The sequence below is a fragment of the Spermophilus citellus genome, assembly GCF_964194105.1.
Source record: "Spermophilus citellus genome assembly, chromosome: 1".
NCBI lineage: Eukaryota > Metazoa > Chordata > Mammalia > Rodentia > Sciuridae > Spermophilus > Spermophilus citellus.
In genome coordinates this window covers 70653134-70681121 of record NC_138182.1, presented here as the reverse complement: position 1 = coordinate 70681121, position 27988 = coordinate 70653134, and the positions used below count along the sequence as shown (strand labels likewise).

The 27988-nt window shown below is 32.1% G+C and overlaps 1 protein-coding gene across 12 annotated transcripts in view; it reads left to right on the top strand.

Moving 5' to 3' along the window:
• Positions 1-27988, top strand: part of MYCBP2 (MYC binding protein 2) — a 295622-nt gene that overhangs the window by 107281 nt on the left and 160353 nt on the right. For 11 of the 12 annotated variants that reach the window (XM_081291222.1, XM_081291231.1, XM_081291227.1 and 8 more), the window contains 6 exons: positions 6002-6109; positions 12292-12411; positions 13339-13420; positions 20763-20880; positions 25473-25677; positions 26293-26446. In XM_081291222.1, coding sequence (XP_081147348.1) covers positions 6002-6109; positions 12292-12411; positions 13339-13420; positions 20763-20880; positions 25473-25677; positions 26293-26446 — 787 coding nt within the window. The remainder of the gene's footprint in view (positions 1-6001; positions 6110-12291; positions 12412-13338; positions 13421-20762; positions 20881-25472; positions 25678-26292; positions 26447-27988) is intronic. The other variant, XM_081291229.1, reaches the window with a different exon arrangement.

Here is a 27988-nt window from a genome sequence, read left to right as displayed (position 1 = left end):
GTAGAAGGTTGTTAGTCTTAGTTTGTCATTATAAAAAACAGTAATGTCAAATTTTTAAGGTTCCAGCTGCCACACATAATTATTTTTTGTTTTCCTGGGTTCTGAGATTAACAGTTTAGTAAAATATTAGTAATTGTGTTTATTAGTAAATTGGCTCTTACCTGTGTTAACATTTCTGTTACCATTGTAATGTAATCATAATTTGATTACATTTTACTTATTTGTTTAATTGTGTTTATCAACTCTGTGTGCTGTTTTAAAGTTGATCAGCATTTTAGGACCCCTAGCTCTTCAATGAAAACCTTGCTTAGTCTGCCTCAGGTCTATTGATATAATTTAGCTACTGTTTCTATTATAATAGGATGTGCTATTGAAACCCAAACAACAATGTTATTACTACTCTTTGATACATTTAGAACTTTGTCTTTAATTTAAATTTTTGGCACTATTAATCTTCCAGATGACATTTTTTTTTTCTGAAATCTTTTAGGGGGCTGGAGTTGTAGCTCAGTGGTAGAGCGCTTGCCTAGCACATGAGGCACTGGGTTCAAACCTCAGCACCACATACATATATAAATAAATAAAGTAAAGGTATTGTGTCCATCTGCAACAACAACAAAAAGTCTTTTTAGGTATCACTAGTATTCATTTACACATTTTAGTTCTTTGGTGTTCATGATAATTTTTGGTTTTTTAGATTATATGGAGTTGATTGGTATATCATTTCTCTGGTAACTCTGTAATTATAGTGTTTCTTCCTAGGAATTCTTAAGTAGAATTCTCTAAGCTGTTAGAACTAATGGAAGATTGTATAAATGGTCTTATCTGTATATTCCTTTTCAGCATTCTGTTGAAAGGAAAACTAATCTTTTTTCCATTAGTGTCAAATTGAAGTTTTATAAATATGATATGTAGGTGGGGTGAGCCTGTGTTCTGGCTTGTTGGGGACAGTCCCATTTATGCCTATTGTCCAGGCAGATTTCTTAATAGTGCCCTCTTACTCTCAGTGGAGTCTCAATTGGATAAGTAACATGGCTAGCCTAGCTATAGAACTTGGTGGCTAAGAACTCGGTTCAAATCAAGGCTAAGGCTTACCAGACTCAGTTTCCTCAGCTTTAAAATGGGGATGACAACTGCCTAACTGGTAATGTTAATGAGAATTAGTGATATGTATGACAATGCCTGGCTGTACTAAGCCCTAATTAAATGTTTGATGTTGATGATGGTGTGGGCTAGTTAATAGACTTCTTTTCTCTTTGAGCTTGACTCTTTTCCAGCTTTGTCCTTGACATAATTGCTTTAACAACATTGTTAGGAATCACAAAACTGATTGTTACTGAGAAAAGTTCACAACAACTTCTCTAGAACAAAACAGATTCCATTTGTTACAAAATTAGTTTTCTATTATAAATTAATGAATTTATTATTGTCTAATTCCAGAGTCATTGTCAAGTTGATGTTGCTAAATCATTTTTAAGCCTCTGATAACCATTGAGTTTTCTTGATTTGACACATCAAATACACTATGAACTGCTATTCTAACGTGGCACAAAAATCTTGGAATTATTATGTGAAACATTTAGAAAATATGAGTAAAAGTCACTGTAATTATTCATGGAAAGATACAATTGGTGTAATTTCTTATAATTTTTATGTGTGCCTTTTTGTTATTTTATATAATTTCACACTGTAATATATATTGTTCTCTTTCCCCCATAATATTAAATCATAAATTTTTATGTGCTTTATTACAGGTATGGTAAGTAAAGTAATAACAGGAATTTAGATTAAGGCTTTTCACAAACTTATCTTTTAATTAAATCACTACTTTTATTTGATTTTCATCTTCTAAGCAAGTTTTATATATTTCTGTTTATATCACTGACTTAATTTTGTTTTATGTATTTGCTTATTGCTGTGACATACATGTTTTTATATTTTGTTAGGGTTTTTGTTGTTGTTTGGGGGAAAATGACCTTTCCATTTTCTCTACCAGGCTAATAAGGTTAATAGTATAATAGATATAGTTTCATATTGTATTCTATTCTGATGTAATCATATGTAGATATATATATATACGTGTATGTTAAAGTTTAGGCATGTTTATTTACAAAAGTGGCATAGTATGATATATACATTTTCAGCATGCTTTTCCCATTTTACAGTATATGAATCTAAGCTAGGTCAATAAATAGGATCCACCACATTCTACTTAGTAGCTATATAACATTTCATAGTATGATTATACCACAGTTTATGCAACCTTTTTTATTGATAGGCATTCAGGTTATTTTTAATTTAATAGACATTTCACATTTGTTTTAAAATATTATAAGAATTTATATTCTCAAGACCAAAGAATAATAGTGGTGTTTTATTTTGGAGTACCTGTATTATTCTTTTTAATTTTTACAAAATGGTGGTGAACTGTGTTTTCTCATTAACTTAAATAGCACAAAAGAATTTTCTTTGTAAAAATGCTTTATAAAGTAATGGCTGACTACTGTTCCATTGAGTGGATATACCATAGTTTTTCATTAGTTTTTCTCTTATTTGGGTTTAAAAATTTTTTTTATACAATTAATAGTAAATACCTTTGGAGCAGAAATACTTTAAAAAATATTTTAGTTTTCCTTAGGATAGATTTGTATAGGTACACTTACTGATTCAAAGGATATTAATTTTTAAGGTCTTGAAACACATCACCAATAGCTTTCTGAAAGCCTTTATTGCACACTTTCTTCACACTTACCTTTGGGCTGGTCTCCGAATAACCCTTTTTGTCTACACATGAATGGTATATATCTAAATCTGATCATTTCATGTCCATTTTGTTCAGTCTAGTCCCAGTGAAAGAAATAAACCAACAAGTTCTATTAACTCAGGCTTCTTAAATCTTCAATAGTTTTGGAATATATTTACTTTTCAAAATTCCACTTCTCTTTCCTTAGCACAGGCCATCCTGTTTTTTTGCCTGCATTTTATACAAAAGACCATTTCAAACTGGTCTTACTGTCTAATCTTGTCTCTTTCTGAGCTTTTAGCTACCCTTTATCCAGAATGATCTTTGTGCAATGCAAGTCTAATTGACAGCACTTTTCTGTTTAAAACCAAAAGGCTATTCATAGTCCTTAGAATGAATTCAACATTCTTCTTTCTATAACCTCATCTTTCTAGCTTCTTATTCCTGTTTTCCACAGCCCTTTCCATTTTTTCATCATGGAACCTTTGTAGTTCTGTTATCTTTTTTGATTAGGTCTCAGTTTCTGTGGTGTTCTCTTCCTAGTACCTTTAATCTCCTTACTTTGCCACCCTCAGTTGTGGTAGGTGCCCTCCCAGTGTGCTTCCTTTTGTGAAGTCTGGCTCATAATTTCTTGTTTAATTGTGTGCACATCTTCCCTCCCCCAGTTAGACTGTATGCTTCTTGAAGCAGGTGTTATATTTTGTTCACCAAGTGTTTTTAAGACAAAGCATGCTGCCTGAATCTGAGTATGTGTTTGTTGACTTGAAAGCAGTTTAGGGACTGACTTCTTATCAGTTCTAGGTCAATTTTCATGGTATCAAAAGATTTTAGTTATCTGTTTTTTGTACCTCTCCATGCTTATTTTCTATCACTTTCTATTCCATAATCTATTCTCCATTCATTTCAGCTGTTTTTAAAGACTATACAATATTGTTTAATATTTTTATGCTTTTATAAGTCCTATTTCTTTTAACTGGAATGCCCTCTCCTATTAAACTTTTCACATTCTTTGAAACCTCTCTGATTCATCCAAGTTGATTTGATCACTTCTTCCTTTAATGTACAGTCACAAATTTCTTTAATAGCATTTATTCACAATATGTTGTGGTTCTTTGTTTTTATTTCTCTTTTTCTTAGTGGATTGAGTTCCAGTGAGATCTGTGTCTTTGTTGTTATAGCCATGACATCAAATGTGTACTGTGTAAAGATAATAAAAAATGTTGGTCAAAAAATGAATTATTGAATTATGTTTATAAGAAAATTTATTTTAGTCCATTGGATACAAAGTATTCTAAAGACTGATCGTGTTAATTTCTAGGCATGATTGCCTATGGGCCTTCTAGATATACACATCAAAAGATTCTAAAAACATTGAATTTAGTGAGAAGCTAATTATTGAATACAGTAGGTCTAATATATTTTTATGGGGAGAAATAATATTCCAGTCAGACCATAGAAATCAGAAAAGGGAAATACAACTTATTGTTTTTATTTTAATATTTACATATCTAATATTTAATATTTTCTGTAGTTGGAGAGTACTTTTCAAAGTAATTAATATTTTCTGTAGTAAATTGAAATATAATTCATATTGAGCAAATAAGACATTTTGTTTACATTTTAAATACATCAACTTTGTTTTGTTTTAGATATGAAACTCAATTTATATAATCTTAGCTTAAAAATAATTGGTGTTGTGTTACTGGAAAATATTTAATTCTTCTGCTAACATTAAATTGTCATGTTTCCATCTATAGAATAACAGTTAATCATAGAACATGTTATTCTTGTTTTTTCATAGGGTCAGTACTCCTTTTTTGGGGGGCGGGTAGTGGAGATTGAGCTTAGGGGCACTCAACTACTGAGCCACATCCCCAGTCCTATTTTATATTTTATTTAGAGACAGGATCTCACTGAGTTGCTTAACACTTCGCTTTTGCTGAGGCTGACTTTAAACTCATGATCCCTGTGCTGCTGCCTCCTGAGCTGCTGGGATTATAGGCGTGAGCCACCGTGCCTGGCTACTACTTTGTTTTTGTCAGTATCTAGAAATATAATTGAAATATTTTTCCTTTATCCATCTTTTCTATACCTGTCTTATGAAGGATAATTTGTATTTAGACTGCATTCCAAATTTATTATAGGATGGAAGTTTCAGTTTGTTTCATCAATAGAAAATTTAATGGAAGTATAAAGGTCAATGGTCATGAAAAAAGCTTGTTTGATTAAAAATGTCCCGTGTTTATGTACTGTCATAATTTCTTTTTCAAATACTGTTTAACTGTCAAATTTAGAATGTTTTGAAACTTGAAGGCATTTTTGAAGTTGCTTAAACTCTATAGTACTGTTCTGTAAGAAAACAACTTAAAGTGTAGCTCGAATTTTTCTTTTCAAGCAAAATGTTAATAGGGAAAAATTCGTTTTAAATTTTATTGAAATTAACCTATCGATTTTTTCCCTTAAAAATCATGAAAGTAGCAACAACTATAATTTGTGTGGGTTTGTTTTATATATATGTCTATATATAGACATATGTATATGTATATATGTATGTACATAGTAATCACTTCAAAAAGAAACAATTTAATGAAACATGGTTAATAGTCCTAAAATGTTATTGAGTTAGACATTCCTTTTCACCATCAATGTAAAGCTCAGGTTATCCCTTGTTACATACACACACACACACACATACACACAAGATTATAGAAATTTTTTGGTTTTCTTTTTGATCATCTGGTTTCCTTAACCTCTATCACAACACGTAGAAAAGTCAGTAACATTTTTATCTTGGTTTTGTGCCAAGACTGTTGCAGACATTAAATTTCAAAGACCTAGTTAAAACTAAAGAATTAAATTAAAAGTTGGTTTCTGGTATTTCTTCAGGAAAGATATTTGTTTCAAATAAATGAATGGTTTATTAGGTTTTAATATATGATGTTGAAAAATATTTGTAAGATTATGTATTTTAATAGAACTTACTGATTATCTGAGACCTAGTAACTATACCAATTATTTTATAAGATAATAGATGGGATTTGTACTTTATAAAGTATATTTAAGATATGAATGTGTGTGAAATGGTGAATAGTTTATGGTTGGGGGTAGGGGGTTGGAGTAGGGAAACTGGGAGAAAAGTATAATGTCCAAAGATGGTTAAGAATAAATTTTCATGATTTTAGTTTGACTTATTTTTGTTCGTTATAGTGTTTTCATTTTGTGAGCTTTTCTATGCACATACAAAATGTTTCTCCTCAGGCCCCCTTGTATTTGCTGGTCCTATTTTTATGAACCACCGAGAACAGGCTCTAGCCAGACTCAGATCCCATCCAGCACAGCTAAAGCATAAACGGGACAAGCACAAAGGTATTTGGTCTTCATTATCAACTAGGTGGGACACTCTCCCAATTTCTTCCACTCATTTGAATATTGTCTCTGGGAAAATGCACAAATCTGATTTCTTTTACTTTCTTCTATCGTATTTTGTAGCCTGAGGAGAAAGAACATGCTGAAAGTGGTACATGAAAGTGACTGTTACGCTTCTCAGTTTTCTGTTGTTGTTGTTAACTTTAATAAAGACGTCTTACAGTGTATCTTCATTTCTTTTCAAATTTCATTTTTTAAAAGGTGGAAAAATTTTGTTTCTTTCTAATTTTGGTCTTTATTATCTGTTTTCAGATGACCATGATGTAGCATTTTATAGTCCTTTTTTTTTGAGTGCTGTTTATATGACTTAGAACTAACAAAATTATTAAATGTAATGAAGTGGTAAGTTAAGACTGCCATTATATTTTTCTACTGTTTTAATATTAAAGTTTATAATACACATGAATATACAAATAAGGATATTTGAGGTTTATGTAGAGATAGATGTAAATAGTGAGTGGGCTTTAATTAGATTAACCAAGTCTGAAAGGGAGTAGGAATTTATTTCTGAATTATTCTTTGAGATCTCAGAGTTCTGGGTTAATTAAAAACATTCTGAAGGTATGCTTGTTTTTGTTTTAAACAATAAACAATGGGTCAGTTAATATCAGGAATGAATTTAATGCAGAGAATTTTAAAATTTGTGTATAAATTATGCCTTGAATCCTGGCATATAAATCAGGGGGGCTCTTCACTGGTTAGTCCAACTTATTATAGTTGCTATCTTAAACTCCCAAGTCCTGAAAAATAAAATAGGAAGTTTTAAAACCACATATTCTAATAGTTTGATTAATGTTTGTGTCTTATTTTTTCTCTTGCTGCAAATCTTAGAGTTGAATAAAAATACATATATTTTAGTATTATCATCTTTATTTTCATTTACCTTTCTCAGTCTGTTTGCCACTCAGCAAAAGTAGAAAACAAAACAGACAAAACTTCTGTTTTTAGGAAAGTACAAATAGAGAGCTCAAAACTTAAGATATATATAGTCTGCAGAAATAAACATTGAGTGTTTATGTAATTAACCATAGTAAGATTTGTGATCGCTCTTTTTACTGAGTGCTCAACAATGCCATTAATACTTAAATCTAAGGAATAATATTTGGAGTGTGAATTATTTTAATTATTGCCAGAACTTTGATCTCTCATGCCACTGTTAGAACAGGATTGTTTCATTTGTGTTGTCTCCTCAATTGTATGAAAGTGGAATTTTTCCAAGACCTTATCTGAAGCTAATACTCATATTCCGTGAAATAGTTTAAAATGTTAATATCTCAGAGATAAGAATCTTTAATTTTTCTAGATATTTTAATTAAATGCCAAATGAAGACCAATGTTACAAATTTAAAGAAGACTTTTTCCAAGGTCATATAATTATTAGCTATAGAAACTATTAAATGATAGCTAGCCTTATATTAATTTTGTCTGCCACAGGGCTAATTTTTTGTATAGTTTTAAAAACCTCTTTGGCAGGACCTCTTTGCAGTTCCACAGTATAGGACTAGGATTTTTGTTTTTGTCTTATTTTTCTGGTTTTACAGATGAGACTGTTTCATCTCTTTACTCCTTAAAATGAATACAGAATACAAATAACATCATCTTATGATACCTTATTTACATAGAGTATTAATTTACCACTTACTAGTTCCCATCCACACACTAACCCTTTACCTTCATTGTCCTGTCATTTATTCATCAACTGCTTTCCTTACATATTTTCATTGTCTTTTACTATTTTTCCCTGTATCTCTCTTTATTTTAATCACCTTTTCCAGTTTATGCACTGAGAAGTTTACTATACTAATTGTTATACTCTGTCTTACTAATGTTGTTGGTACAAATTGTAGGGTGATAAGGATTAAAATTTTTTAGACTATAACTTTTTTGTGGGGTAAGAGCTTTGGATTTATTGTTAACAGGAGTGATCTCTAACTTGGAAATTGGAGAACTTCTGGCCAATTGGAGATCTCAGAAGGTCATGGAATGGCAAATTTTGACTAGAGGCAAAATAAACTATAAAAAGCTGAATCAATGAGTAGAATGTATTTAACATAATAAATTATTCGAAAATGTGAAAATAAATGATATTTCAAACAGAGACCTGGGTTAACATTTGTTTCAGTGATTTAGTGCTTTACATAGAAAGATTTCAATATAGTATATCTAATTATGAACATCTGTTTCCATATTTAATCTTGAAATCTGATGTTTCAAGTGACTGATGTTTAATTCTGAAGGCATGCTGCTAAACACCTGGGTTATGTTATACCTATTTTCTGTTTGGAAGCAGTACAGTGTAATTGAAATCTTCTAGCATTTGGAATTAGAATTCCACTTTAATCCTAAATTTGTCATTTATAAGAACTACATGGCTGTTCATAAATCTTTTAGTCTCTTTGACTTTAGTTTCTTTATGAAAATAAGAATGATAATGCATAACTTTCTATGAAAATTAATCTACATATATATACACATATATACATGCTTAAACTTAGTCTTTGCATATGGAAATCCTCTATGAATTCTAGCTTTAATTCATTAAAATGAGTTCTTTGCTTTCTCTTTTAAAATTCTCCCAAGGGTACAAAATTACAATTTCATTAAATTTATAGGTATTTTATATTTATGAAAGATTTAAGATGTCAACTATTTGGTGTATGAGCCTTATATATGTTCATACTCTGTACCATTTATGAACTTTGGGCTGGTTACTTAACCCCTTGAACAACTTAATTTAGTCACAACCCCTATAGGTTAGTTTTCTTATTTGTAAAATAGTAAAACAATACCTGTATTATTGAATTGCTGTATTGATTAAAGAAAGCAACAATAGACAACATTGATTACTTTTCATACTTTATTAATTTAATTTTCATAAGAACCTTGTAGGTATGTACCATTGTTGCTGTTTTATAGGTGGAAAAACTAAGACTTAAACAGTCTAGTGTCCAGTGTCATACCACTAGCAAATGGTGGAGCCAGGATTCTAATCTAAGTCCTAAGGCTCTAGAACCCACAAGGACATATCCACTGTGGTTTTTAAATTTTTACACAGAGCAAGTGCTTAGTGAATTGCAGCTGCTTCTGCTCTTACCAAAATACTCACTGTATTCTCTGATAGTTTTGGTGACTGAGAGTACCTCCCCATCATGTAGCTTTATGTAAAAATTAAAATTTAAAGTGCTTTAGAAACTGACTTTTTTTCTTCTTCTGTGTACAAAACTATGTCTAAACAATATATACACAATATTTTAGATACATATCTGCTAAAATGTTATAGCTGTTTTAGTACTAATATCATATGATGTATACCTGTGAACATATATTAAGGAAAATACAGATAATGTTCATACTTAAATGGACAGTTACATGACTATTAAATAGATTGTTTTTCCTGCAAACTTGAGATTAAGTCTTCTTGCTGCTCATTAACACTTTTCTGAATAATGAGCTTGGACAAAACTAATCTTGCTGCATTTCATTGTTGATTCTTAAATTTGCACTCAATTTTTGGTTACTTATTAAGTACCTTTTTTCTTTGTTCAACTTTTATATATTAATTATTAAAATTATATGTGATTTTTGACATCAAATGCTATGTGTGTGTGTATATATACACACACACATATATATTAAAAAAAAAAAAAAATATATATATATATATATATATATATATATATATATATATATATATATTTAAATTCTGCCACTACTGATGCTGCTAATCAAGAATCTCATCACCCCTTTTTTACTTATAATATTTCATCATCTATAATAATTGAGAAGTTATTTTATATAGATACAGTTTTGTTTAGATGAGCTTTAACAAAATAGTTCTTGTTGAGTTTTAACCTCTAAATAATAGCAATTACTCTTTTAGTCATTATGGTTTTATTCAGTAAATTGCTAGGTTTCCCTTTTTTCCCCTTTCCTTCCTTGATGCTATGCCTCTATTGTGGGATTTGTGTCTATATTTAGGCTCCAAATCAAAAATGGGGACAAATGCTAAATGCAAAGGTAAAAGTTAAAAGCTTCTAACCAGACATCAGTTCATGTTATAAAGTGGGATGATACTTGAAATGTTTAATTTAGTTAAGTCTGCCAAATCATATGAATACAACTTGTTTTTCATTTTCATCATATTTGGTTTTAATAATTAGATATTTTTATCAATTCAGAGAAAGTTGTAAACTTTCTTTATATCTGATTTAAATAGTTTTAGAAGGTATGTATTTCTTTTTGTGTAAGATGTTACCAGTCGTAACCATTCCACTGTCTTTTCAAGATGAGGAAGCTTTGAACTAAGTATATTTCATTTGAAATGAAACTAAATGTGATTTTTTTTGTTGTTGCTGATTCTTTGATTTAATTTGGCAAACCCACATTAGATAATTTAGCAGAAGAGGAAGCATATTCTTTATCCTATTATAGTAAAACCTCTCACTAATTCTGAATTTATGATACTTCAGATGCAGTATTTGTGATCTTTATTTGAGTAAAAAATTCAAAGTAATTTCTTCCTCTGAATTTTCAGGGTCATACTTTTAAGGGGAAACCTGTCTAAAATCACTAGCTTTTCAAACCAAGGGCTCAAGAAATGAAGGATTCCTTCAACGTGCCTTCAACCTCTGGGTCCAGCAGTTAATTCTTGTATGTTAAAGGACTTTTATGTTTATGGTACATTTTAATGTAATATTGGCCTATTTTGAAGTATGGTATAGGTGAACACATTTATTGTAGCTTTTAGTGTAATCTGTGATCTGTTCTGCGTGAATGTAACAAAACTAAATTTACTTAAATATTCTACAATTAATATTTTTTGGTAAGTCATATGGGCCTACCAATTATGTCATTCCGAATTAGTGAGGTTTTACTGTCCTAGTGTTATAAAGAGTTTAAAGCTTTTTGAAATGATAATCAGTTATAGAAAGTTAAGTCATAATTTAGGTAAAGTTTGCCTTACCTGAATATTACTGAAAATAAGGTTAAAAGAAAGGATGAAATGAAAATACATTGATTTGGTGTTGTTCTGTTTAGCATTCTGAAATGGGTAATGAATTAAAAGTGTGTGTCTGCATATTATTATATTAAAAGTGTGTATCTGCATATTATATATAGTTGTTTAGAATTGCTGTGCCATAAGAGAGTGGTTTAGACTAGTTGACCTTTTGAAATTCCTTCCAGATTTTTATTTATTCTGTGTGCAAGGAATTTGAGTCTCCATGACATAAAGGTCATATTTTAATAGTATTAACATATAGTGTTTTTTTTCAATTAGGAAAAGCAAGTTGTAGCTTGTATTTATACATTCCAAACTAGGGGTTTATATTTTGGAATGTGGTTTTTGATGCTGTGGTTAAAATCCTAGAAAATTTAAAGTCAGAGTAGATTCTAGTAGTGGAGAAAAGGCCTAAAGCAAGCTTGGTAGAGGAAATTGTGAAAAGGATAGTGGAGGAAAAATGCAATGAAAACAGGTTTGGTTGAGGGTACTGATTCGGGGCAGAAAAAAGACTACAAAGCATAATGGCTAGGGGGCTTAGGTGGGACAAGAGGTATGGTGAGAGTATTTCATGAAATATAGTGCATTGAATAAAGCTTTTTGATCTTCATACATTTTTCAAAGTGCAGTTAAGTTTAGCAATACTGGACAATGTAGCCTTTTTGAGATCTGTTTGGGAAAGCTAAGTCACTTGGGACTCAATTTAAGATGACAAGTACTAACAATATCACTAAGAAAAATAATTGTTAAATGACTTCGCATGCAATTTTTTTAATGCAAACTAAATTTTCCAGTATAAAATTTAAGTTTTACATTTAAAAGTTTATTTCTATAACTTAATTACCTATTTTCATGACATAACTGGCTAGCTTAATAGGTTTTATCCATAACCAGATCTTATCTTTGTTTTTATTGATTTAGTGATATTTGCAAACAGAAGTATACAAGGAATCTTTTCAAATTTGCTTCTTTGCAGGTAGATTCTTGATCTATCACTTCTAACAGCTGCAGATTCTTCTTGCTTGTCCCTTTTAACATTTTTATCATTCTTCCATAGTAAACTGATAGTAAATTTTATTGTGAAGATAAATAATTGCTTAATTACAAATTATAATACTTACAGATGGAAGTGGGGAAAGAGGAGAAAAGGACGCAAGCAAAATCACAACGTATCCTCCAGGCTCTGTGCGATTTGACTGTGAGCTCCGAGCAGTACAAGTTAGCTGTGGATTTCACCACTCAGGTAGCAGCTGGAACGTTAGGGTATAACTGCATTTTTACAATTGTGCTCAATAACTTGTTTAATTTTGATGAAGTAGCCTGTTAATTGTGTAAAAGTGTGACAGTGTCTCTTAATTCTACAAGACTTTTGTATTGATTACAGAATCTCTTTTAAAAACTATAACATGATGAACAGGTACTGTACATGTTCAGAGATCTGTCTTCTAGTCTGTCTTTTGAGGGACTTATTTTATCATTCATGAAATCACCAAAGATGAATTTATCTCCCTAATCCATTTTAGCTCTTATAAAGCACTGTAGTTTTTATAATATAGTCCTATATTTTCTTAATGTTTGATAAGAAGAGTTTATCATCAAATGTATTATCTTAAAATGTACAGAATAATCAGATTCTTAGTAAATTATTGACATTTGGGTTAGATAGCTCAGGTTGTATATTCAACCTTTATAAAAATTAAAAATGTTAATTTTCTTCTTTTAAATGAAATGTATTTTCTTATCTGATCAGGTATTGATAATCATTAAAACTATATCATTTCATTGATGTTGTACATAATTTGTAGCATGCCAACCATCTGCTTCCTATAATTACCCTAGATGTTAGAAAGCAGGATTTTATATGGAATTATTCCAGATTTTATAGTTAATAAGAACCGATATGTTATTTAGCATTAATATTTTAAATGGCATTTCTAAGAATTTTAAAATATGTATTATGAAAAGCATGCATTTTAATTACCTACAAAAGTGTTTTTCAAAACTAAAATTTATAGATTCTCATTAAGTACAAATTTGGATTAGCTTTCCATTATCTGTTTTTAATGACTATAAATTTTAGAAAATGAAAATTACACTGTTTTCCATATAGTTATGATAGAAATATAAAATGTATGTAATGAAAAAATAAAGTTGTATATTTTGATTTCAGTGGTTTTAATGGAAAATGGAGATGTGTATACATTCGGATATGGGCAGCATGGGCAGCTAGGACATGGAGATGTCAATTCCAGGTACTCACTGACTTTTTGTTTGAAGATGCTGGATTCTTTCCCATGGCCCTCTTTTCTTTTTAATCCTTAGTGTTTCTTTTCATCTCTCTTCTTAAATATGCATTCCCAGAATTTAAATATTCATATGCTGTTGCAAAATATGGACCTTGAATTATTGTGGTTCCTGATTTTGTGGTTGAGTGCTTTTTTGTGTGGTAGGTAATTATGTATTATAAGGGAAAAAGTTGATTTACATTTATGCATTTTAGATTTAAAATGATTATGTTTATCACAAAATTCAACCATGTTCTTAGAGTCTCTTTTTAAAATTTTGAATATGTGATAGAAAAGACAGTGAATATCCTCATTGCATTTTTTTAAATAGCAGCAATGGGGTTGGCGCTGTAGCTCAATGGTACAATGGGGTTGGCGCTGTAGCTCAGTGATGTGTGAGGTCCTGAGTTCCATCCCTGGCACTGCAAAAAAAAAAAAAAGAAAAGAAAAGAAATATGTAAATAAATAAAACATAAAAATCAACTGTGGATTGATTCAATCATGTTCCTTAATGTTGTCTGTTTTGAAATGTCATCATAAAGGTATTAAACTTATGAATAATTTTCAACAAAACCTTTTGGTCTTAATAATTAACTATTTTGACTTATCCCTCAAATAGCAAAGAACTATCTAGAGGAAACTTCTAGTAGTTCTCTTCTAATATCCATTCTTCCCTAATTCAGTTTGTAGTAAGTCTGTTAGTCTGTTGGTGACATGACCATAGGGCTGAAGACCACCTTTCTCAGTCTCCATTGCAGCAAGACATGGCCACATGAACTATAATTTTATGTGCCACTTTAGAATGAAGCTGTTAAAAGGAAGGGAGTATCTCTATTCATTTCCCCTTCTTTTTTTGCAACTTGCTGGCTAGAATGCATGGCTGGTAGAGTTCGACCTGTGTTGAGAATGAGAGATACAGGTTAGAAATAACTCGGTACTCTGACAAGATAAACTGCCATAAAAGCTTGAGAAGTAAACTTCTATCTTAAGTCTCTTTACTTTGGCCTTCATTACAACAGCCAGTACAGAGTGCTTTTGGTAAAAAACAATAAAAAATTGAACTTTCTTAATTCAGGTCTTCCCAAAAGGAGATACCAAGACAGGATTAAATGTGCAAAGGATTTATTAGGGGGAAACTATAAAAGATAAAATAGGAAAAGAACAGACATAGAAAAGGAGATCATTCAAATACTGTGCCCACAGGTCTAAGATCCGTGTAAAAGGAGAGGGAAGAAAACTTTGAGTAGGAAGAATAGATAACAGTGCAGTTTTGAGGACATTTCAGTCAGGCCAGTGGAGTGCCTCTAGGCTGAGGTTGCCTTGGAAAGAGTTCTGCATTGGACAGGAATGGACCTGTGTTCAGACCTTCACCTTGTTTAGTCATCGGCTCATAGCATTTCAGGAGAGATAAATGGCCTCATGGATCCAAAGAGACAACACTTGGGGCTGACAATCAGCTTTGCTTCCTCCAGTAGTTTATCTTAAAGGAGATATAAGTGATTTGTGTCTTTAGAAACCAGACTTATTTTTCAAGTCTGGAGAGGCACAGGGCAGTTTCAGGCCAAACTTGATCCAGCAGTTCACCTCTCTTGTGCTAGGCAAGCACTCTACCACTGAGCCACACCCAAAACTTTTGACTCAGCAGTTCATTTTGCACAAGAAGCCACTTTTTGACTTTCCATTTTACCTACTTATTCCTTGTACTCAGATTATGTTATTTCATCCCTTTCAGAATCACAGGGACATCTGTGGTTTCTCATTTACATACACTAAAAGAAAGGTTCTCTTCCAGATATTAAGTTAAACCCACGTCTACTTTCATTTAAACTTGAACTCAATCCACTGCTGTGACAGGGATGCATTTAGGCCATTTGTATGGTAGAGACCAAAGATTCCATAATTCATGTGTATGAAAAAGCTAGTGACTTTTTGTTCTGTTTCACATTGAAGACTTATGACACAGAAGATTTATCGTCATCTTCAACATTATTATTGTCTTTACTTAACTGGTAGTTGTTTTCTGAGCCATATAAACTGGAAATAGTGTGATACAGTTAAACATGATGGAGTCTCAGTTATGTGTGCAGCACAGAAAGGCACTTTTCCCCAAATCAGACTTTTATATTATTGCACAAAAAAGAATTATCATCTGTAATTTGTGGTCTTAAAAAGGTTGGAAGGGAAATAGTAAAAATCATGATTATGCCCAACATGTTATTTTGCTGTTCACTGTAAAGAGTAAGCAGCATAAGTCAAGATCCTGCCACACGACATTGAGCTGTGATGGCTGTGAAGAGGTTACTGGAAAATACTGCTTTTTTTGGTCCTGATAATACCAGCAAGCACCATTCCTTAATTTACAGTGACTCCCTGAGGTGGCAGTATCACAGCAATACACTCATTGTTTTTAATAGCTTGAATTTACCATCTTTGTGAAATAAAATAGCTTTTAATGTTGAAACAAGTTATCAGGGTTTTTATAGAAGACTAAACTCTGATAGGATCTGCTTTAACTGCCCAAAGTTGTTTTTTTACAACATGGAAAGTTTCACTAGTGCTTCCCTGAAGTGACTTGTAACTGGAAGGCTGGTAACATTAAGCCTGGGCAGAGCTAAGTGGGATAATACAGTATAGTACTACCTACCCAGTGTTTCCACTGGACTGCAGTTCATCAAGACTGCTTTGTTTCACCCACTCTGGTTGCCCTATTGGTCTCCATCAGTGTGGAAGTTGAAAGGCAGGAACTAAGAACGGTATTATTAATTTGGAAAGGAGTTTAGAACGTCAGTGAAGGAGTAACCACAGAAGAAACAAAGAACCTATAGCACACATTAGTTCTGAGAAAACAAAATATTGATGGGTATTTGGTTAAAATAAAGTATATAGTTGGAAGGTATTCGTGAAAAGTTTCTAGCAATCAAGTGCTCTTAATTGGGAATTATTATATAGCACACATCAGTGTGTTGATTAATGTAAGATAAATATTGTATACATGATGATGAATGTAGAAAAATGCTATGGATAGTCTCTTTAATTGTTGCCCTGTTAAAATGGCTAAGTTCAATCTCTATATTGGGTCCTGATGCCATCATTTGGTGTAGCTATATGACCTTGGCCAAGTTACTTAGCCTTCTTGTGCTTCAGTTTTTTCCTCTGTTAAATGGGAGTAAGTATATCTCCCTCTGAAGATTATCTAAGAATTAGAAGAGAATAGATAATACTGTGTGCTAAGTAAACACTAAGTGCTCAGTAAATGTTAATCATTAGCATTGCTACTGTATGTCAGAAGACTTGTGAGGACTTTTATACATTCACTCATGACAACCGTTTTTTACTTTGTTTTGATCAGTTTGTTTATATTTCTGAATTCCAAATTCTTTTACCATTTTCAGTAAACTTACACCTGTATATTGGGAAATGCTTTTATTCCTCTTTTCTCAATAGAATAATGTTTTTGAATATCATTTTTTTTCCTGCTCTCCTGTTGTTTTGCACTGTTATGCTACCCAATCATAGTGTCTGGAACCATTTTGGCAAGGTTTGCATCTTTATTTCACTACTTCTTACCAACTATATAATTATGATTTCTCTAAGTTTTCATTTTTATATCCCATAGCATTGTGGTAAAATTAATGTAATGTATGTAAAGTGCTTGTCATAGACACACATATCTAATTTTTCCTCTTGTTCTTCCTTTGCTAAATAATGTAGTAATTTAATAATCCATTAATATTGTCGAAAGAATTCAGAGGTCATAGATTAGATGACCTGCAGCCAACTATGGGACATATCTTTTAAGCTATACGGATCCATCCATAGAGTTACTTTGATAATCAGTAATACCATTTTAAATGAAAATGCTCTATAAATTGCAGAAAACAGACAATTATAGGAACTTTCCTTTCTTTTCCTTGTTTAAATGGAACTAGATGCTTTTGTGAAGTCATACAACCCTTTGAAGTGGTAATTATTCATTTGCAAAAACTTTCTGTACCTCAGAATTGACAACTGCTTGTTTTTCATTGCTGTTCCTACCAATTTTACTCCACCCTCAAGTAAAAACAAAACAAAACAAATAAAACTGCTATTTTGAGGCCATTCTTTTCTTACATACATACTTGTCAGCCACTGTCTTCTATTCACTGAAAATTTAGCATCTGATTCACAGTATATTTTTATTCTGGTCTTATGATAGTTGTGACTTCAGCATCATATGAATGGTCCCATGCAATATTCTTATTTTGACAGTCTTATATAGGTGAAATTCATTTCTACCTTCATGGAAGTATTTCCTATGGCCCCTGGCTGAATCTAGCACAGTTATAAATTAATTCTCACTAAATTTAAACACTTATAATCTGAAGCCATTTTCTTCTTCCATTACATAGCTCCATTGTGGTTGCCTTTATCAGTACTTTATTCCCTACTACTCTACTTTTTTACTCTTTCATCCTTTTCACTCTACTTCCTAGCCAAGTTAGAGATTTTTATCATCTCTTCATTCAAGATAGAGAAAATCTGCTTAATAATAGTCTCCTCAATTTTTCACCTTTCTGGTCCTGTTATTAGAACCTGGTAAAACTTTGCATGAATCAATATGTCTATATTTTCCATGCCTACCCTCAGGTTTCAGGAAAGAAAGAATCCCCATAACTCTGAAGATTATTACATGATTTTCAGATTTAACCAATTCCTTTGAAGTGGAATTGTAACTCTGCTGTTTTGAACTGTTTGTTTTAAGATCTTTTGAGAGAATTTGATGAAATGTGTAGGCTCTCTCTTAAGTAGATTAGAAGAATATTTGACAGTTTGCTTACCAATTTAGGGGGTTCCCAGGTCTCTTTGAGGCTCACTCATGGTCTTCCTAAAAGTCTTGTCAATCAAATTTTAAAAGCTCTTGATCTTTAAAAATTTTAAAAGTTCTTGATCACCACCAAGTAAGCAGATTTTCTCTATCTTGAAGTTCCCTGCTCACCCACCTTCTTTCTTTCATCATAGAATGTCCACTCATATCACATAAAAAAAAATAAAATTGTTAGAAATTCTTCAGCCCATCAAATCTGCACACTTGGTTACTTCTATATCATTTCTCTACTCCTATCCTCAATTTACAGTGAAAGAGGAACTTGCCTTGTTCATGCTGTAAAACCTGCGTGGCTTTTCTTTAGGCATGTGGTTCTGTTTCCTTTCTTCTTTCTTATCTCTGTCTATCCAGTCTCTATCTTCACTCACACTTTTTTGCTGGGGGTGTGTGAGATTGGGGATTGAACTCTCGGGCACTCAGCCACTGAGCCACATCCCCAGCCCTATTTTGTATTTTATTTAGAGACAATGTCTCACTGAGTTCCTTAGCACCTCATTTTTGCTGAGGCAGCCTCCCGAGCTGCTGGGATCATAGGCATGCATCACCAAGCTCCTGGCCTTCACTCACACTTTGAAACTTCCTTAAATCTCTGTTATCTCAAAAAGAACAAACTTCTGCCAGACCTTGTGACACATGTCTATAATCCCAGCCTCCAATCCCAGCATCTTGGGAGGCTGAGACAGAAGCATTGCCAGGTTCAAAGCCAGCCTCGGCAACTTAATGAGACCCTGTCTCAAAATTTAAAAAATTTTTTTAAAAAGGGGTTGGGATGTAGCTCAGTGGCTAAGTGCTCTTGGTAGCTGTCCCCCACCCACCCCCGTTCCCCGAACAAACTTCTTCTTCAGTCTCATTTTCATTTTTATTTGCTGGTTCTCCTTTCCTTTTCTCTTTACTAGTGGGATACTTCTAGGGCCTTTTCCTGTGCTCTGTTTACTCTTGTTGGCTATGGTGTGGCTCCTGCTTCCACCAAAGAGTCTTCTGCTAAGCCAAGTAGCCACTTCTATGTCTCTCCAGATTATTGAACATGTATTTTATTTCCCCTTTTTGAAACTTTCTTTCATTGGCTCTCCCTGCCTGGTATGTACTGAACATCTGTGAGCTTTCCTTTCTCTTTATCTATATCTGAAGTGTTAGCTGAGACTCTTTAGAAACCTAGGATCTCTTTCCTCTTTCTAGTAGCCTCATTTCTTCTCATGGCGCAAGTGAATGTTACCACCACCTACCTTGTTGCTTAAGTAGAAAACCTTCCTTGCCTCACATTTATCAAGTTTGGCTGGTCCTCATCCTTACTTAGCTGTCAAATTCATCCATTCTTTTCACTCTACACTGTTCCTAGTTCAGGCCTTCATCATAACTCACTCAGACTCTAGTAAAATTTTCTTACTTAGGCTTCCAGCTGCTAATCTTGCCCCTTGCCAATTTGTTTTTCATTTTAGTGTGAATAAACATTATTTTTAGGTGATTTTAAGAAACTTGAAGTGTCATAATTACATTATCTCAAAGCAAAGCTATCCTGTTATTTGTGAACTGTTTCTAATGACAGATATTGGTTATTTTAATTATAGATAATAGTTAATAAAATAGTTACTAGAAGTAGGAAAGAATATTAGGATGTCATTTATTATAGTTACCATTTATTAAATGTTTATTGTGTGCTGCCAAACACTGATTTAAGCACTTGATATGTATGAACTTCTTTATTATTTACAAAAATGATGTGGACTAGATACTGTTTATTATTGTTCTCTGTGTTATATAGGAGAAAACTGAAACACAAGAAGTATGAGTGACTTGTTTAAAGTCTTGGTCTCATTGTTGAGTGGCAGAGCAGGATTTACAGTGAGCACTTGGGCTGTAGAGCCTGAGCTCCTAGCCACTGCTGTGATTGATACCTCTCATGATACTGTAATAACTGACTCAGTAACTACTGTGTTAAAATCTGAGATTATAGTGATAAAAGTTAGAAAAGAGGATTATAAAACTGTTTAATCTAGTTCCTAGGTTGAATGTTGAATTCCTGTTGAAGTATCACATAATTTTTATTTTGTTCAACAAAGATCTTTGACATGCCATCCAGACTATAAGGTATCAGATTTTTTTCCTTTTAAAATAAAAGCAGCATTAACATTTTAGAAAAATTAAACATTATGTGTTCATAATTAGGGTAGTAATTTCTGAATATCTAATTATTAACACATAAACATTATATGGAAGTAGTTTCTAAATAATCTCCTTAAAGCTAGCATTTTCATCTTTATTTAACTAGCATATAGCATGGAGACAGGTATAGCACCTAATTAAGTATTAACTGAGTATCTTTTTTAGTACCTTTTTCTACTCCCATTGCACTGTTTATTGTTTTTTGTTGTTGTTGCTGTTGTTTTTAATATCAGATGGGTCACGTAAGAAATTGACTTAAATTTTTTTTTTTTTTTTTTAACCTAGGGGATGTCCCACACTTGTTCAAGCCTTGCCAGGCCCTAGCACACAAGTCACTGCAGGCAGCAACCACACGGCAGTCCTTTTAATGGATGGACAGGTCTTCACATTTGGAAGTTTTTCTGTAAGGAATTTTTAAAAATATTGATAATATTGCATCACACCATTGACTTATAATTTATCTACCTTATCTTTTTATGGTTCTGGTGAAATTCTTATTTTATAATAATTGCATATGCATATTTCTTACCTCCTCCTCCAATACCCACAAAATCTGAATGGCATTCTTTGAAAGGATTTTCACCTCTAGCTCAGCACTAGAATTTATTAATTTAACAGATGTGTTAAGATTGGACATGGGTATTCCATATCAGAACCCTTTAATCATTCAGTAGAGCTAATTCTGTCATTTTGAAAGTTATTTCTCAATTTTAAAAGATTCTTTTTCTTAATATATAGAACTGTTTCTATTTTAGAACTTTTTAAAAGCCTAATTTTTTAAAATTAAGCTTAAAATTATGCTTCTCTTTTTCATCTCCTTTTATGTGTTTGCCTATCTGTTTCTCTCTTTCTCTCTACCAAAGCTTGAAGAGTGAACATGCTCTGAGAGTTTTATAAAGTTTGGGAATAGTAGATATTAAATAAAATCTTCCTAAGACTGTGCTGATAAATCTGTACCATCTCTGACATGAGTAACTGTTCAGAAAGAACTGTAAAACTTAAGTCTTCAGGGTGTAATTTACAACTCCTAATTAAAAACAACAACATCAACAACATGTGAACTTTAAAATTATGTTGTTGGAAATGATTTCAAAAACTTACAGAAAGTCTGCAAAAATAAGAATAAAATATAAAGTGCCATACATCCTTTAATCAGATACCCTTATTGGCTAAAAAGTGTATGGCATTTTACATGCTATTCTTATTTATTTAAGAGGTGAATAGATTTACCTATTGGTATTATTTCAATCAGTTTAGTTCACACATGGGCACACTATTAACTGTGTGTGCTTAGATGTGTTTGTATGTTGTGTATGTATTTTATAAAATTTTCTTCTGAATATTTTAACAATAATTTATGTGTACTCTAGCCCTTTACTCATAAATATTTTAGTTCATATTTGGTCAGTGGATCTAGTTAATACATATACATTTCTCGGTGTTTTTTTTCCCTCTCCATTCCAGGATCAGGCATTGCATTTGCTTTTCTCTTTAGTCTATAACATTCCCATAGGTTTTTTATTTTTATTTTTCACTTGCTGTGAAATTTTTGAAGAATAATGTACTTTTTTCTTGTTTAATAAAATGTTTCTCATTTTTGTATCTCTGATATGTACACAAGTGGTAAGCTCAAACAGATGTTACTCTATTTCATTTCCCTGCATCCCTGCTTCCCCTCCCCCTTTACTCTACCTCTGTAGGTAATGAATGCCATTGTTTTCTAATTAATCTTTCTTTTATTTTTATCAATAAGTTAAATAAGTGCATACATACACAAACATACCACTCAGATATATATACACACACACATATATATAATTATTTCCATCTCTCTTTTTCTTTTTTTAATGTTTTTTTAAAGTATTTATTTTTTAGTTGTAGTTGGACACAATACCTTTATTTTATTTATTTTTATGTGGTGCTGAAGATCAAACCCAGGGCCTTGTACATGCTAGGTAAGCACTCTACCATTGAGCTACAACCCCAGCCCCTCCATCTCTCTTTTTCAAAAGGTGTTTTTTTTCTATATATGCTCTTTTGTATTTTGCTCCTTTCACTTAATATACCTTCTAGAAATAACTCTATGTCAGTTCACAGAGATCTTTCTTTTTCTTTTTTTAAACTTCTGCATAGTTCTTTATTGTATGTATATATTGTAGTTCATTTAGTTAATTTTTTTGTGTGTGTTCTTTTATGGTGCTGGGGTTCTAACTCAGAGCCCCACACATTACTAGGCAAGTACTCTGCCACTGAGATACATCACCAGAAATCCTCCACCCCACCCCACCCCTTTTTAAAAATTTTTTAAAAAATTTGAGATAAGGTCTTGCTAAGTTGCCCAGGCTGGCCTTGAATTTGCCATCCTCCTGCCTAAGCTAAGCCTCCCAAGGAGCTTGGATTATAGGCATGCACCACCATACCTAGCCAACTTGTCAATTTCTTAGCTTAGAAATTTCTTATGAGTATTACAAAGTTTAAGACCTTGTAATATTTTGCAATGATAATAATAATAATAAATACTGTTAGAAGTGTATCTTTGAGGTAAATTCTAAGAAGTGAGGTTAGTGCCTGTGTAGGTTTGTGGGATATTAGCAGTTCTGTTTTGCTTTCACATCAGCAATGGATGAAAGTCCCTATTTCTCTTCAGCCTTACCACACAATATATTGTCATGCTGTTTTAGTTTGTGCAGGGTTCATAGGTGAGAACCATCAAGTCCTGACCTTATGTTTTGAAATTAAGCGTTGAACTCACTTTTGGAGGATTGTTTTGTCAGTGCTTTTTTGTTCCCCTTTGTAATCCTCTTTCATGCTCTTTGAGTAGTTGGGGTTGCAGGGTGAGGCAGGCAGAGAGAACTCTATTGGAATTTGGTTTCTTTCTCTGGTTACTGGTAACTTAAAGACTCTAATATCTGTTGTCTTATTTTAGTAAGCATTTAAGCCATTTGTGATTCATGATGACTTTTTGTTTGGGAGGAGAAATGTGACAAGATGTGAAATCAGTTAATTGTTGTTATTCTCCAGCCCCAAAAATTCTAGTTGCAGACTTTTATGAACTCAAGTGTCTTATTTATAACGACATTCTGAGTCCCTTTTGGGGGATATTGCGGCATCTTTTATTTTTTGGTTGCTTTAACATGAGTTCATTGGTAGAAAGGAGTGCATGTTTAGTTCGGCAGTCAATGTAATTTCTTCTTCCTTTCAAAGCAGAATATTTCCCTGTATAAGATATAATTCCTAGGGCTGGGGTTGTGGCTCAGTGGCAGAGCGCTTGCCTTACACATGTGAGGCACTGGGTTCTATCCTCAGCACTACATAAAAATAAATAAACATAATAAAGATATGTGTTCATGTATAACTAAAAAAATATTTTTTAAAAAGATGTAATTCCCTCACTGTTCACAATTTTATGCTCCTTTACTTTTGTCAAAAAATGATAGACATTGAAAAAGATGAGAATAAACATTGAATGATTTGGCTGCTTCTCTAGTCATGTACTTAACTTTCCCTTTTCCTTATGCTTCTGCATTGAAGCTCAGTTGCTTCTGCAGTTGTAGCTATTTACTTTCTATTATGTTAAAAGACTAAGGGAACTCAGTAGAAGAATTTGACCAGAGTGTTTGAATTACTTTAGGCTCCCTTATTCTTTAAGTTTTTGTCATGGTTGGTTGATCATTCCTGTTGTGGAAATGCTTGTAAATATTCTGAAGGCCACATACAGCATTTTCTGCCTTCCAGCCATTTTAGGAAGGGAATGCTGTGGGGAAGGAGAGGTCCTCATCCTATATGAATGAATGATATAGTCTGATCCAACATCAACATTCTTCTATTCTTTTTCAGGTACTTGCATAGTAGTGAAAAACTTTGTTACTTTTTAAACTCTTACCTAAACAGGTACCTATAGACATCCATATTGAAATAATATTAAATATTTAATATTTATTTGAGACATCACATCTTATCATTGATGATCCTGTTTATTTTAAAACAGAAATAAACTCAAGGTGCAGTGGCACATGCCAGGAATCCCAGTAGCTTGGGAGGCTGAGGCAGGAGGATTGCGAGTTCAAAGCCAGCCTCAGCAACTTAGTGAGGCCCTAAGCAACTTAGCAAGACCCTGTCTCTAAATAAAATATATTTTAACAAGGGGTTGGGGATGTGTCTTAGTGGTTGAGGGCCCCTGGGTGCAATCTCTGGTATTACTTTACCCTTCCCCCCTCAAAAATAAAGCCAGGAATGAAATAATTTACTACTACATCATGTAAAAATTACCAAACTTTTTTACGAATTGATGAAGCACTTATTAATTCTCATGTACTTGCTACATCATGGATTTTTCTAATTGTATTAACAATTCCAGTATTTATTATTTGATATTTTACCCAAATATTCTCTCTTGTGCGTTCAATAGTCATGTTCTTTTGTATTTTGAAGTTAAAATGTCAAACATATTTTTTAAATGAACCATTTATAATACTGTTGTAAACATACTTGTGTTAAAAATAATTAAACATATTTATTTTTTTTTAATGTAGATAAAGACAATGTATTTTGGGAACATTTTCTTTTTTCCTTTTCTTTCTTTCAATAAAAAGGAAAAAGGCTTATTGCTTTTCCAGCAAAGGCGAAACACAAGGGACTCCTGTCTCAGAAGCTGTTCCTGCTCTTCAGCAGGAACAGGGGCTTTTAATGAAGTGATTCAAAGGCTATATTCCATGTGTTCTCTTTTGGAGTTATAATTCACTTATTAATTTGGGAGATAGTCATTTCTGCTATCTTCTGGTACTATTGGTGAACATTTCTTGCATGGGAAAGTATCTCAAAAAATAATTTTGTATTTGGTCCAAATTTCATATGTATTTCATCTATTAAGACAAACAGTTGATGAAGAATAAGTTCTCATAGTGGTATTTTTAAATCTAATGTCTCTTTAACTTTACAAAAAGTCTAGTTCATTCATCCAACAATGTTATTAATATGGTTTATTTAATTTTTTAGAAAGGACAACTGGGAAGGCCAATTTTGGATGTGCCATACTGGAATGCAAAGCCAGCTCCCATGCCTAACATTGGATCAAAATACGGAAGAAAAGCCACTTGGATAGGGGCCAGTGGGGACCAGACTTTTTTACGAATTGATGAAGCACTTATTAATTCTCATGTACTTGCTACATCAGAAATTTTTGCCAGTAAACATATAATAGGTAATACCAACAACATATAAATGTCCTCCCCCAAACCCTTGTGTGGGTTAATATAGTAAATGGTTTGTTGTTCCCTATCATAATGAAATACAGTCTTAGAACTTTTTGTATTTTTCTTTCTTTCTGTTTAAAGAAATTTAAATAAAACCTCTAAGTGGCTGTATTTATATGTGTCTCTATGCTGGAATAATTGGGAGAATTACAATTCAGAATATTCATAAGTTAGGCAGTTGTATAAACATATGGTAAATTGTAAAGTGAGAAACTTTCAGCATGTTTTCTTGTTAGTAAATAATAGGTATTAATTTTATGGGTGGTTGTAATGATCAAATTTTGAAGTTTCATTAAAACCAAGATATCACTTCATACTTGTCCATGATACCATGAATAATTACATAATAGAATGGTATAGCATAGAAATTAGGAGCATGTGTTGTGGATTTATATAGCTGAAAGTTGTAATTCTAATTCTGCCACATAAAGATTTACAACTTAAGGTTATGTATGTTTCAGCTTTTCACCTGTAAATTGGTGATAATCTACTTACTTGGTGGGTTTGGGAGAATACAAAAAGGTAATGCATATTAAAATTACATATATATTTTTTCCCCTAAGGCCTGGTACCTGCTTCTATATCAGAACCTCCTCCATTTAAATGTCTTTTAATAAATAAAGTAGATGGGAGCTGTAAAACTTTTAATGACTCTGAGCAAGAGGATCTTCAAGGATTTGGTGTGTGTCTTGATCCTGTGTATGATGTAATTTGGAGGTAAGCATATAATAAACAAGTTTTAATTAAATTATACTTTTTTCATAACATAAAATTCATTTGTAGGCAGATTTGTCACAATGAGAACACTCCTGTTTAGTAATTAGAGTTTTATCATGGTGATATACTTATTAATTAATGAAGCACTTATTAATCCTCATGTACTTGCTACATCAGAAATTTTTGCCAGTAAACACATAATAGGTAATACCAACAACATACAAATGTCCTCCCCCAAACCCTTGTGTGGATTAATATAGCAAATGGTTTGTTGTTCCCTATCATAATGAAATACAATCTTAGAACTTTTTGTATTTTTCTTTCTGTTTAAAGAAATTTAAATAAAACTTCTAAGTGGCTGTGTTTTTATGTACTTTATAGTACAATGTAATGGTTAAGAGCACATGTTTTGAGCCTTGCTACCTAGTTTTATCCCAGCTTCATAGTCTTCTCTGTCACCTTACTTTGTGTGCCTCATTTTTCTCATTTATAAAAATAGGTATAGAAATAGGTATAGAAACTCATAAAGATAGTGTAGAGGTGTGATGCTGCATCATGTACAACCAGAGAAATGAAAAGTTGCGCTGTAATTGTGTACAATGAATCAAAATGTATTCTGCTGTCATATGTACCCAATTTTAATTAATTAATAAAAAAAGAAAATGGAAACTGATTTTTAAAGCAAAGGCTTCTTCTTTTGTGAGTGATATAAATGTAAAGCTTATTAACAGTGATGATATTGTAAAAGTATATTTAAGAACAAAATCCACCATAGGTATTAAACAGGGTTCAGGTACAGGGCTTTGGAGAAAGCACAAAATTCAGGAGCTTATCGTTTGATTTCTAAGTCCAGAATACTGATTGTGTAAATGTTGATTAAAGTTATAGAAAACTGATAACAAGCCGTAGTCTCAATTTATAATGAATAAATTATAGTTAACAATATTACTGGAAAAAAGGTAGTGTAGAAATATTTGCTGCTATGTTATAATTATTAGTTTTTACTTTTAAGAGTTCTATTGTTAATAATTTTTAGTCTGTCTGCAATACTGTCTTATTACATAGAATTCATTCTATTCTTGTTTCCATAAACATGTAACTATTAACATCTATATAGAAGAAATTATGCCAAAAACAATACAAAATAAAAAATGATTAAGCCTGCCCTTTAGCAGTGTACATAATAAAATACCCGTTTTGGCAGAGGAATCTATAGGATTATATAAACTTGGTAAAATATTAAAATGTAGCAAAAAAGTTACATAAGAGTATTAAGAAAGAAATTATATTGTACTTGTTTGAAATATGATTTATGTACATAATGAATAAAGTAAAGAGTTCTTATTCTCTCTTTTTTAATTTAATTGATTGTTTAAAATACATGATAGTGGAAGGCATTACAATTCTTATTACACATATAGAGCACAATTTTTCATATCTTTGTATATGAAGTATGTTCATGCCAATTCATGTCTTTATACATGTACTTTGTTTTTTTTGCAGTACAATTCTTATTACACATGTATACCACAATTTTTCATA